Source organism: Saccostrea echinata, unplaced genomic scaffold (genome assembly GCF_033153115.1).
Source record: "Saccostrea echinata isolate AGI-Se365-2 ecotype Australia unplaced genomic scaffold, CSIRO_AGI_Sech_v1 ptg000054l, whole genome shotgun sequence".
NCBI classification, from domain to species: domain Eukaryota; kingdom Metazoa; phylum Mollusca; class Bivalvia; order Ostreida; family Ostreidae; genus Saccostrea; species Saccostrea echinata.
In genome coordinates, this window is record NW_026889803.1 from 38,292,937 (window position 1) to 38,307,098 (window position 14,162).

Below are 14,162 nucleotides of genomic sequence, written 5' to 3' on the forward strand. Positions count from 1 at the left end.
ATAAAATTAATTATCAAAACTTGCTCTTATATTTCTTTTTTTTTTTTTAATCTAATTATAAACATTTAACAGAATTAAATGATTAGTTTAATTGAAATCTTAAATCTATATATTCACTCTGTGGAATCTATCTGTTATCTGTTGGCATGAACAAAATTTTAGTGTTAATAAAGGATAATTAGATTCAAAATATTTTTCAAACATCAACTTCACCTTGCTGGAAATGCACTTTACTGTAGCAACCAAATCCTGATGATCGTAACATAATATTCCAAACCTCAGTTCTACATATGGCCTGTAAAGAAATTCACTTTGCCAATTTTATATCATTACAATAATAGCACTAATAGTGTGGCTCAACCCTTATACTCCTGTGTGTACAGATAAATTCATTAATTCTGAGAAAATGAAATCACAAACATTACATGAATAACTTTAACCAAATAGTTTACATGATTTTCCACAATAATTATAATTTTGTAGTAATTAATGGAAGATAACATTAGTTAAATTATTGCACACAATAATTGAATTAATGTGTGTATCAACCAAATTGAGCAATAATTACAGTATGACTGATGAGAGCAACAATTCGTTTGATGTGCACATATCAATTCATATACACACACATTAATTCTATTGAGCTCAATAATGTGGTGGAATTACTACTTGCGAAAATTAATTTAAGGTCAGTGTCAATGTTTTGTTGATCTCTTCACAGGTACTCATGGGCAGAATTTTCCCTACCCACCTCCTCCCCCTTCAATATTTGATTAAAAAAAAGTCTGATTTTTTTTTTTAATTTCTTATCTCTGACAACTTTACCTATATGTTTTCTTTTTTATTTCTAATCTCTGACAACTTTATCTTTATGTCTCTGTTTGAAAATCACATAAATATATCAATCATAGGCAATTTCTATTCACAGTTGTTTCACGTATATACATAAAGAGAGTATGTGCGTAATTAAAGCATGTTGTCTTTGTATTTGTTCATTTTATACATCATATTTAGAGTTTGAATACTTGTGTAAAAGATATAATTTATTCCAATTAATTATAGTCATTTTGACAATTTTTTGCGAATAGAAATTGCGTATGATTGATATATTTATGTGATTTTTAAACAGAGACATATAGATAAAGTTGTCAGAGATTAGAAATTTAAAAAAATTAGATTTTTTAGGTCACCTGAGTTTACTCAGGTGACCTACAAATGTATTGCTATCTGTTTTCGTCCGTCAGCATGCGTTGTCCGTCATGCGTTAACATTTGAACATTTTCAGCTTCTTCTCTGGAACCACTAAACAAATTTCAACCAAATTTGGCATATAGCATCTATGGGTGAAGGGGAGTAAAAATTGTAAAATTCATAACCCCTACCCCCCTGGGACCTGAGGGGTGGGGCTAAAGCCATCAAAATTAATGCAATCTTTAAAAAGCTTCTCTCTGCTCCTGGGTATTATTTAAACAAACTAAGTGCATGGTTATGATGAGCAAGAGTGCCTCTTCCAGAATTGTGAATTTCATGGCCCCTGGGTCAGGGGTTCTGGTGTTAGGGTGGGGCTTTAATGATTACATAGTAAAAGTGCAATAATTCTTTGACAATCTTCTCCTTTTCTCCTGGGTATTAAGCCATTGAACTAAGAGTATAGTAATGGTGAGTAAGGGTGTCGCTTCCAAAATTGTGAAATTCATGGCCCCAGGGTCAGGGGTTCTGGTGTTTGGGCTGGGCTCTGTTGAATATATAGTGAAAATGCATTATTTCTTTAAAAATCTTCCTTCTTTAATCTGGGGTATTTAGCAAACAAACTGAATACATAGTTATGATGAGTAAGGGTGCCTCTTCCAAAATTGTGAATTTCATGGCCCCTAGGTCAGGGGTTCTGGTGTTAGGGTGGGGCTTTAATGATTACACTGTTAAAAATGCAGTAATTCTTTGAAAATTTTCTCCTGGGTATTTAGCTGATGAACTAAGAGTATAGTAATGATGAGTAAGGGTGCCTCTTCTAAAATTGTGAATTTTATGTCCCCTGGGTCAAGGTTCTGGTGTTAGGGCAGGGCTCAGGGCAAAGAGATACTCAGGTGACCTATAAGGCCTGTGGGCCTCTTGTTTTTAAATATTGAAAAGGGGGGGGGGGTAAGGGACAATCCTGTCCATGAGTACCCGTGGATCTCCTTTTTTAAAAATTATTTCACAACATAATGCCCACATCAATTCTCTTGAAGAGAGAGCAAAAATTTAATTATGGTAAAGAGATCATTATTTAAATTATGGATAAGAAATGGAAGATATCATTGCTATAATTAAATAGCTACTCTCTCTAAAAGAATTACTGTGTGCAATAATTGAAATTAAATCATATCAATAATTCAATTGAAGATATAACAATAATTCAACTATTGCACACAGTTCACTTCCACTATTACATTCACCAGTTTAATTCTTGATATAATGACAGACTCATTTTTACATATTATGCTCATGTGCATAGCAATGTATGATTGTGCATTTTATTGTATATCACAAGTCATGTGCTCTTTTGTGACTGACCAGACCAGGACTCAAATCCAGGCCCCCTGAATCACTAGTCAGGTTCTCTTCCAACTGAGCCATCCAGCCACCAGCAATTGAACCTGTCTGACCACAACATTACTTCTCCTTAAGAGTCTTCGCTCCCAAGGTGCCAACCTAGACTCTTCCATGGCAGGTCTTTCACCTGTCACTTCCAGGTCATGGTCATGGCAACAAATGTAACCAGCAAGGAACATGACCTATGCTTTGGGAGTGGTTTTTGTTTTTCCCTTTAAGAGTTCTTTAAGTTGGGGGTTAATTCTTATTTAGCTGTGGTTTATAGTAATGATATTATGTTTCAAGTTTTGGTAACTTTTGATTTTATACAGACAGATATACCTTTGAGATATAGAAAATAATGTCCACTTGCATGATATCCTAGCTGTCAGTATTATGCAGTTTATATATATTGCTTTCTGATCCATTCTATTAAATTGAATGGATTTTTTTTCTATCTTGAATTACTCATGATCCATTATTAAAGACATTGTCTTGTTAAGCATGAACCAACAGCCTTGTATTTACATCCCACAACACAAATCTTTTGTATTTACATCCCAAAACACAATTCTGTTGTATTTACATCCCAAAACACAAATCTGTAATAATATCATTAATTCATTAAAGAGAGCAAATATTCAATTAATGCACAAATCAATTCAGCATATGTTAACTCTTTCAACAATGTAATTCAGAACTGAGTACATCATTAATTTGAAAATTAAAATGAATTGTTATGCACACTGACTGAATTGACAAGATCTTCATATACAATGTAATCTATGATATCTTCACATAATTGCAAAGATACACATGTACCTTCAATTATTTGAATTTATGTTAATGTTATGCTCCATAGGTGACAGCTCTGTAATACTGTAGTATGACATGCTAACAGTTTAAGAATTATGGAGATAAAATAAAGGAACAGCATTTATTTATTGTCTCACTCCATGAATGTATTGCTCTGCTATTACAATTTCAAAATTTTATCAGGAGTCTATGTACAACAATTATACTGAAGGCATTGTTGCCCCCATTTCGTTTAACTGGATAAGATAATCTTTTCAGAAGGTAATATTCATAAGGACAAAAGTTCAAATGTCAAGGTCATCATCTGGATCCTCCTCATCAAAGTCATCAGCCTCATCTGGTTGATAAAAAATCTTCCCTTCTCCAACAGATTTAGCAAGTACAGATTCCTGTCTACAAGAAGAAGTAGTGAGTCACATACAGCACATGAATAATGATAGTACATTTACTGCAGTCAGTGTATATTAATTACATGTATAAGTCATGATTTTAGTGTCATGACATGATGTAGTTTGTAATCATTTCAAATCATTCAGTTTATTGTAATACTTCGTGTATCTTTGAAGAGCTATTAATCTTGTGTTGTATTATAGGTGATCAGTTATGGTTACTAAGCAATTTATTACTTGGACTCACTCATAACATATATACCTATTGCCCTAATACTAAAAACACATTGGCATATATAGTAAGTCAGTTTTCAGTATTACTTAATTATCTTCCCTTGGAAGAGGGTGTGGCCTTTTATTTGAACAAACTTGAATCCCTTTAACCCAAGAATACTTTGTGTCAAATTTGGTTGAAATTGGCCCAGTGCTTCTGGAGAAGATGAAATTATGAAAAGTTTACAAGGATGATGACAACGAGAATGATGACAGACAATGGACAAATTTCGATGATGAGCTTTGGGCTCATGTGAGCTTAAAAGCATGGCTCTCAGACCACTCTTCCATACAGGGGCTGTTAAAATTGGGAAAATTAGCTATGTGTTGGGAAAGTTAGGAAAATCAACATTCTTAAAAACTTTTGGTTTTCTGGTTTCTCTATCAACTTTATCATATTAAAGTAGGAATAATCTGAGAAATAATACCATTCAGATTAGAAAAAGATACCTTATTTGCCTTGAAAAACTACAAATGATTTAGAGCCCTTATAGATTCTTATGTATATCCATAAAACCACTTCGTGGGCTACATGACAATAATTTGGCATCATTTTTTGCTCTGATTCTCTCCATTAGCATGTTGATAAATAACTGTACACGTAATATAGATCTAAATATGCTGTGTGATCATGCAAAATACAGGGTCAGAGTACAGAGAAAAAAAAATCAAAGATCAGTTAAAAGGCCCTACCTTTCTTTGTTGTATGTGTAAGGGAGAACTACTTGGCTTCTAGCCTCCTTCTCCTTTTCAGACAATGATAAATTGAATGGGAGATTTGCAGCAGGGTCCAGCTGTTGGGTAAATAATAGCAAATTAAGTACAAACTTGTGCTTCAGAAATTTTCTTTTCCTGTTCTGATTTAAACTTTGTGGCAGTTAGTGAACAATTGGTTATAACCTGGTTTTGATCCTGAGGAACACTTTGAGTTAGCTGCTTTACTTCAGCAACACCTGTGACTCGAAAGTCCTCTGTTATGTTGAAACTCTCTTTCTGTAAATACCAATTAATTTTGTGAAATATTGATGTCACAGTCAGTAAAGTGTATGTATATATAGAAAGCATATTTACTGAGCAGTAACTTTTAATTCTGCACAGGCAAGACCGCAGTCAAGTTATGTAGAATCATTTTAAAAATAAAGTGTTAATTTTCATGGCATGCTTAAAATTTACAGTTAGTGTTGTTCAACATCCACCTTAACAGTTCTTCTTATATTTGTTTAATATTGGGATTCAATAACACAGATTACAATGATCGTTGATTTGTAATATAGTAGACATTTTCAAAATTCTAGAAGTGTAACGGGTGATGTATATTTTACCAAAAAAATTGAATGAATCCCCATATATGTGTACATTAAAGTGCCATATATACAATGTACTATAAGAAATTTCTTTCACACAAAGATAAAGTTGCTGGAGATGTAAAGTATTTAAATGCAAACCAACAAATTTAAAAATCCAAAGAAAACGTATCATTTTAAGAAAGACCCTGCTTTCCAATATCCAAAATATTTTTGCACCATGCAGGCATCTGAAATCAATTCCACAGATGAATATAGTTTATCTGTTCTATGCAGTTTACAGATACACTGTACTTTCTTATACTGAATGCCATGCATTTCATCAGAGTGGTAAAATAAGCTTAAGAATCATTCTTTACATACAATTCTGATTACTTTTCCTGAGGCTTTCTTGTGAAGTGTATTGCAGCTAAACATTGAGTATGATGTTAAGGTTGGAACCAGTCTATGAACAGTTGTAACAGTGTGATGAATCAAAGTGAAGCTGTTGTCGTCATGGAGATCCCCATGAATTAAACCAACAACCTGCTGAACTTGTGACCCTGTAAGACATCCATACTAGTTAAAATACAATCTGTGTCTTAAATAAGTAATTAAATACTGTAGATTCCTAATTATATGCTAGAAATTAATTATCATGTAATTTCGCGAGAAGCACCACTCACGAAATAAAATTACTTGCTTTATTTTTATGGCACTGCAATCCATGTAAAATCTTTTGATCAACCATCCATTCGCGAAATTATTATTCTTGCGATTTGATGTTTTATAAAGAGCCATTTTGCCATAATAAGTACTACAGAAAAATAAGGAATCTACGGTAATACATGCCTGATCCACAATAAATCTGAATTCAAAGCATTTATAAACAAATTGGTTATATGTTTGAAAATCAAGACCCATCAAAACATTTTTTTTGTTTAAAACGGCTGGGTGGTCATGGCCATTTTTAGATTATTTAAACCTCCTGGAAAAAGGAGAGCTCTGTATAAAAATAGAGGAAATTGAATAAACCATGTACATTTACCTTGAATGTGTTTTTTTTCTTTATTAATTGAAAGTTTTTTGGCTATAAAAAATCATATTTCATATTTTTAGGTGGATTTCTTGGATAATTTGTTGATACCCCGCCTCCTTAATTATTAAAAGGATATGACTAAAGTGTTTAACTCATTGATGATGATACCAAGTTTTGCAGAAAAAAATTTCAATACCTAGATCTGCAGAAAAAGCCAGTCCATGAAGAGTCTTGCATGTATAAGGAGGAGATTTGTGTGTCAACAAAGGACTCAGAGAATCAAAAACCACTGCCACAGATTTGCTTCCAAGTGATATTTTTTCTTTTATGTATGCCTTGATGTCTGTGTGAAGTCCTAGCCCAGGCGATTTCTCCCATCCAAGAAGATCTTTTGATGCATCATGTATTTTGACACTTTAAAAACAAATATGTTTTTTCAATAAAAACAATTTCAACACAAATTTAAAACTGAGAAAAGTCATCTAGGATTGGTAGCATGATCTTTCATTGAACCTTTCATCAATAAACAAACAAGAGGCCCACAGGCCTTATAGGTCACCTGAGTATCATGTATCAACTTTGCCCTGAGCCCTGCCCTAACACCAGAACCTTAACCCAGGGGGCATAAAATTCACAATTTTGGAAGAGGCACTCTTACTCATCTTAACTATATTCTTTGTTCATTGGCTTAATACCCAGGAGAAAAGGAGAAGATTTTCAAAGAATCATTGCATTTTTTAAAATGTTAACATTAGCCCCCCCCCCCCCCAAACCAGAACCCCTGACCCAGGGGCCATGAATTTCACAATTTTGGAAAAAGCAACCTTGTGCACCTTTACCATGTACTTAGTTTGTTTAAATAATACCCAGGAGCAAAGAAGAAGATTTTCAAAGAATTAATGCATTTTCACTATATAATCAATAGAGCCCCCCCCCCCCCCAACACCAGAACCCCTGACCCAGGGGCCATGAATTTCACAATTTTATAAAAAGGCATCATTACTTGTCCTACCATGCACTTAGTTGGTTTAAATAATATCCAGGAGCAAATAGAAGATTTTTAAAGAATTAATGCATTTTCACTATATAATCAATAGAGCCCCCCACCACCACCCCCCAAACACCAGAACCCCTGACCCAGGGGCCATGGATTTCACAATTTTGGAAAAGGCATCAATGCTTGTCATAACCATGCACTTAGTTTGTTTAAATAATACCCAGGAGTAGACAAGAAGATTTTCAAAGAATTAATGCATTTTCACTATATAATCAATAGAGCCCCCCCCCCCCCCCCAACACCAGAACCCCTGACCCAGGGGCCATGAATTTCACAATTTTGGAAAAAGGCATCAATGCTTGTCATAACCATGCACTTAGTTTGTTTAAATAATACCCAGGAGCAGAGAAGAAGATTTTTAAAGAATTATTGCATTTTCACTATATAATCAATAAAGCCTCGCCCTAGCACCAGAACCCCTGACCCTGGGGCCATGAATTTCACAATTTAGGTAGAGGGCCAAATGCTTATTACAATCATGTCAACAGTTTGACTGCTTGATGTCCAGGAGTAAAGAAGAAGATTTTTAAAGATTGCATCAATTTTGGTGGTTTTAGCCCCACCAATGGGGCCCCAGGAGGGCAGGGACCATGAAATTCACAATTTATGTTCCCCTTCACCCAAAGAAGCTATATGCCAAATTTGGTTGAAATTGGTTGAGCGGTTCTAGAGAAGAAGTTGAAAATGTTCAAAAGTTATCGCACGACGGATGACGCACGACGACTGACAAAAACGGATAGCAATAGGTCACCTGAGTGACTCAGGTGACCTAAAAATAGGTATCTTCCAAAAATGCAGTGAAAATGAACTCTCTGTATATTGAAAAGAACCAGGTAGCCCCCACCCCTTCCTCCCACCCACCCAGCATATACACACACAAATGCACATATACACATATTTGGTTGTGCCCCCAACCTGAAAATGCTTCCTATGGGTCTGTCCTGTGCATGCTTCAAGATGGACAAATAGCTGGACAGTATAAATATGCATAAATACAATAAATACAGCCTCTGCATTGTTTGGTACATTATAGATATTGTATTATTTTTGTCTAGATGACTATACAAATAAACTTACTTTTGAATTCCTAATGACTTGATTTCTTCACATGTGTCCTGGCCTCTGACATCATACAAAATGAGGTGAATTTCGTCTATTCTGAAAAGTCAGCATAACAAGGGTTTTTTCTGAATATTAAAGGACAAGGATGGCCTTATAGATATTGTTGACATTGCAAAAATATTTATAAACCATATATTCCAGACTTCAGGGTTATTATACAGTTAAAGTATATCATTGAGGAAGTTAGCAAAATTCCAGTTCCCCAAGGCCAGGACTATTTCCCGAGGCAAAGCCGAGGGAAATAGTCCTGGTCGAGGGTAACTGGAATCTTGCTAACTCCAGCAATGATACACTTTTAACTGTTTTATTATACTGATACATGAACAAACGTAAAATTTAGAGGATTCAGATAGCATGATTTCAAAGCAGGGATTAGCTCATTGAACTAACACATCGGGATTAGTCCATTCCCATATCATACCAATGTAAAAGTAAAATCTAGAGGATTACGGATAACTGGGTATTAGGTTCAAAGCAGGGATTAGCTCACATGACTAACACATGGAGATTAGTCTATTTATAATGATTTCTAGGGAATTAGTCACATCTAACGATCTAATGTTATATAGGGAAAAAATCAGTAGAGATATAATAAAAGATTTTAAATGTTTAAACTAACGTTGGATAACACATTTCTTTTCATTGCATCAAACAGTAACCATTTACCAATATTAAAGCTAGCATTTTTTCAACAAGAGCCCATGGGTCACAGTGCTCACTTGAGTACCTTCAGCTCTGCTGTTTTTCATGAGATTTTAGTTTTCTCTTTTGTATTCCCATGGAAAATTGTGACCATATACAAATATACAGTCCTAGCTTAGTTCTAGAGGAACTCTGAATCCACATAACATAGAGATGCTTCAATATCAAGAAAATAACTTTTTGCCTTGCAGTTATGAAAGAGAAATGTTTTTCCTGTAATACATGTACATGCACTATGTAAAATTTACTCCAGATTTTAGCCAGCTCTAACCCAAGGGTCAATAATTTGAGAAAAATGAATCCACACAGCTTGGAAATATTTGCAAATTAATCGTACTACTGCATTCTTGAGAATTAAAAAAAATTCTAAAGTAGTCTAATGTACAACTTTGATCCCCCATCCTGGCTCCACCCCAAGTCCCTATGGCCATGAATTGAACAATTTAGAATCTACCTTATGTCGGAAAGACTTTACATAAGTTTCAACTTTACTGGTCCAGTTGTTCTTAAGATTTTTATGCAGTAGTTTTTCAAAACTGACAGAAAAGAATTGCTGTCCATAAGCATGATAAGCATAATAGAATTTTTAACTGTTAACTAACTATATATGTGTTGAGTGTTTAGATTCAGACCCCATGAGGTCTGAATCTAAAAAAAAAATGCACTTTACGATTGCATATATATGCACCACTCAGTCCAATGTAGATAGAATGTTCAATCGTTAAAATGATAAATGTCCTATGGACGCGGTTTAACAACTGTGGTGAGGGTCTGTCCCAAGACTCAGTCCAATGACATTGCACTGCTTCTGATTAGAATTGTTTAATGGACCTCTGAACTTGATTACTGTTCCAAGTGTTTTCTCCATATTTCCACAGTACTTTTTTTAACATATCAATAAGGTACATACATATTTATAAACCAAGACCCAAGTACCTGTGCATATTTCAGTTATACCTATTTGACAGGGATATGATGTAAGACAACAGAAGATTTCTTCCACAGGAGTCGATAGAATCTGGAAATATAAAATACATAAAATTATCCCGAGACCTGTCGTAGAGTGATTAATGAGATGGATAAACATGCATTATATTACAACAGTGGTACTCATTCGAGTAAATTCTAACTAAGCATTTTTCTTTCATGGAAATGAGTAGAACTTCTTACCTTCTATAAGAACAAGCTTTGAAGATTCTGAACCTGATACTAAATCTCCAATCATATTGTGTGAAATGGTTTTGCCTCTAGATATCCTTAATCATTTACTGATCCCGTGGGGCTGTCATGGGAGCTGACATATTTAAGCTCCGCACAAAATATGGCAATCTTTTGTTAACTCTTTCATTGTTTTATTCGCTTTAAAAATAACACGATATACGTTCATTTTCCCTAAAACAAACATTAAACCAATTACATTCTCCATGATGTTCAAATCGCAATGCAATATATATTGGCAAACATTTTTTTTCAAATAAGATATACTGTTTTCCACATGTTCAATGTTTGTTTAAAAAATATGATTGTGAGTTATGAAATTATTAAGCATAATTTGTTTAGTGATAAGAGTGTATATAAAATACTATGAGTAACACAGAAATACAATGTAGGAACCCCTTTGTCCCTAGTCGGACGGGAATAAGCCACATACACTTTCCTCTGTAATATTTCTTTTACCTGTAGCAAAATTATTTTTTATCTTTATTGTCTGACGTCATGGCGTCAGACAGTATTAGATTTAGCCAAGGTTTGTTGGTCAAGTCGTTCAATAGAATTCTTGTGATAATTGATCTTGGAAACTTCATACTATCTTCACTATCAATGGTGAACCGGCGTCAGTTATCTTATCTTGCACCGTAAGGGGTCGCCACAGGCAAATGCGGTCCAACACAAAAACCGATAGGCATGGCAGCAATGGCTTATCGGCGATTATTCTACAGATCACTTTCGAAGAAAATAGACGTATCAAAAACATATTTTACCCACTATGGCATCAAATTTTGGTGCTATGACAATACCTGAGCTAAAAAGAGAGTTGGAAAAACTCGGTGCGAAAAAAGCGGCAGAAAATGGGAGCTCGTTGAGAGGTAAATATATGTCAATGTAAACAGCTGATCGATCTTTTTATACTCTTTTGTTACCTTATGGAAACATTTAAATGAAATAAAATATCAGTGATCTGTGTTTATATAGCCTTAAAAACGCCAGTTAATTGAAAATGTCTTTTGGAAAGATATAAAATGATCGTTTTTATTGCTTATATATTTTTCCCGAATTTCCTCAATCATTGTCATCTGAGTGGTCTTTGTTTTCCTGTGAGTGTACGCCTCATATAATTCACAAAATCATGAAAAGATTTAATATATTGTTATCTATTTTAAAAAAACTTAATCAATTTAACTATGATAATACTTTTTTTACAGACTTGAAGCTTACAAAAGAAATGCCCACTGTGCAAAGACTGACGTTTCTGGACCTGAGTTCCTCATGATGACCCCAGATCCACAGCTTTATAAAGACCTCCATAGTGGCCAGGCATTTCCAGGATGTACTGATTCAGATATCTCTGCCTTCTTGTTAAAGTTTAACAAGATAATGGACAAGAAAGCTAGAGACATGTATAATGAAATGAAATGAAATAAGAAATGACAAATTTATAAATGACATGAAAGAAAAATTGGATGAGTTATACAAAACTTACTTCAAATCTGCCTTGCTTGAGAAAATGTTTTACAAAACATACGAAGGTGTTTGTAATTGCAATAAGTAAATAAAAGTTTAAATTATGAAACACTCTTTTTATTCAGTGTTTATTAGATCTGATTAATTATGCATATGATGGCACAATGCAATTCTTCAAGTTACACAACATGTTTTGATTCTAAACTGTTCATTGGTTCACTTAAAATTTTGTAAGTCTTTGCAAGTCCAATAATTCTCTCTATATGTACACGTTTACTGGATATTTTTCTATCTTTTATAACAGTTTCACAGGACATCCTATTTTTCTTTTTAAAAAACGTTGGCGTGTTAATTTGAATGTTCTTGTGTACAAACATATCCTGCACATTAAGACCTTTGTCTGCCATAATTGAATCACCCGAATTGCACATATCTATTTGACAACTTCTTTCAACGATTTGACGATCACTTGTAGATCCGCCATAGGCTGTAGAGATGTAGGATGTCAAACCGCCTGGTGTTGCTCCAACAAGAACCTTCACAGTGTTACGGTTTTTGTATGTAGAAAAAGTGGCTTGCTGAGATTTAGGAAGTTTTGGTTTCTTAATGGGACATTCAGTACCATCAATAATTACCCTTGTATTTGGAAATTTTATTTTAAAATCTGACGGGCAAAAATATTTAACTAGATGTCTTGAAGGCCACAAATCAATTTCACGCCATTGCTTATTCATAAATAGAATCCAGATAGAAAATATATTTGATACGTTTTTTTCAGAAATGCCAAAAAGTCTTGACAGTTCAAAATTTGTAGTGTGGCGGCGTAATTTACAAAGCACAAGGAAAAACTGATCAGGAACACTGATGTTTGAAACTTGATGATACACATAGTTCAAATAATAGGCAGCTGGGCCTAGAGTTCTCAAAACAAAGTAAAATTTCCGTAGTGTTTCCAGGCCAGTATAGAAATGAACACCAGCATCATCATTTGTAAAATTGTCTATGCTCATTGGAGGATGTTTAGGTGTTTGGGTCTCCACATTTTGAAAATAAAGGTTGGTTTCAACTTTGGGTATCTCTGAAGCTTCAGTTACAATTGTTGAATCAAAAACTACTTCTTCGGTTGTTTGCAGTTCATCACTTGCATATATAATTTCTACATCCTCTGACTGGGAAGAAAATTCCTCTGCTAATTTTCGCTTGATACCCCTGGACTTTGCTCTATCAGATCTGGCTTGTGAATGGGGACTTGGCTCAACCCAGGAAAAAATACTAGGGACCGCACTCTTCTTAAGTCTTTTACTCAGGGGTGTAGTTCCTTGAAAATAATTTATTTATTTTGAAACAAATTTTTAACATGTTTAAAATTTTATTATCTAGTAAGATACAAAATATAAATCTTAATTTATTCTATATATATATATATATATATATATATATATATATATATATATATATATATATATATTTATTTCTCAAATTCACAGTAAATTAGCCAGTAATTAGTTACATTATTATCCATACTTATACAAAAGTCCGAACATCTGTCAGACTTCATCTGTTCATGCAGAGATTTAAACAGTGTGAGATGAAAATAAAAGGGTAAACAAAAGACGATTTCTTATCATGCTTATTACATATGCATAAATAGATTACCAGAAGTTTTATAGAGCTGCCAGACATGCTTCTTGTTTACTGTTTACAAGTGTAATCGGGAATGTCAGCGGGAGTCAAATATTGGCATGCATGTGTCAGCGTCTGGAACAGGTTCATCGTAAATTAATTTACATGCAATTAAAGTATTTACATGGAAAATGCAACTTTTTCTTAATATTTTTTTTGTTAATAAAGTTTTAAGCTGATTAAAAAATAAATAAATACCGTGTTGAGTTTCAGTTACGTAGTCATCAGCTTTAAAGTGTGCCCTGCATACAACAGCATGTGTCTTAGGTTCCCAACTTTGAAAACGGGTTTCGCCGCGTTTAATTGCATGGATCCAAATTTTTCTTCTTGATTGATCAGAGGGAAACGCATGTCCACCTCGATTACTGCATTCTGGTACACAACAGCAAGTTTCAGGCATGTTAAAAAAGAGATTGACAGCGGTTTGTTTACGTTTTCTTCGATAGTTAGATACTGATAATGCGCGAGGGTATTCCGATACGGGACCGAGTTTGCCTGTGGCGCCCTCTAAGGGAAAGATAACAGGAGACGGTACCCCAATATTT

The 14,162-nt window shown here is 34.2% G+C and overlaps 2 protein-coding genes across 3 annotated transcripts; both read right to left on the bottom strand.

Annotated features, from left to right (window-relative positions):
- Positions 1-3,494: 3,494 nt before the first annotated feature.
- LOC133205446 (elongator complex protein 5-like) lies at positions 3,495-10,554 on the bottom strand. Of its 2 annotated transcripts, none has more exons than XM_061341266.1 (8): positions 10,423-10,554; positions 10,210-10,270; positions 8,506-8,586; positions 6,568-6,785; positions 5,717-5,895; positions 4,950-5,042; positions 4,743-4,843; positions 3,495-3,776 (listed from the first exon to the last, which is right to left on the bottom strand). In XM_061341266.1, exons 1-8 carry the CDS (start codon positions 10,475-10,477, stop codon positions 3,656-3,658), a joined length of 909 nt encoding a protein of 302 aa, XP_061197250.1. In that variant the 5' UTR covers positions 10,478-10,554; the 3' UTR covers positions 3,495-3,655. The 2 variants fall into 2 exon arrangements, with proteins under 2 accessions (XP_061197250.1, XP_061197251.1); XM_061341267.1 differs by having other exon boundaries at positions 3,495-3,780.
- Positions 10,555-12,113: 1,559 nt separating this feature from the next.
- Positions 12,114-14,134, bottom strand: LOC133204857 (uncharacterized). Its single transcript, XM_061340601.1, has 2 exons — positions 13,816-14,134; positions 12,114-13,252 (listed from the first exon to the last, which is right to left on the bottom strand). Exons 1-2 carry the CDS (start codon positions 14,015-14,017, stop codon positions 12,114-12,116), a joined length of 1,341 nt encoding a protein of 446 aa, XP_061196585.1. The 5' UTR covers positions 14,018-14,134.
- Positions 14,135-14,162: the final 28 nt, after the last annotated feature.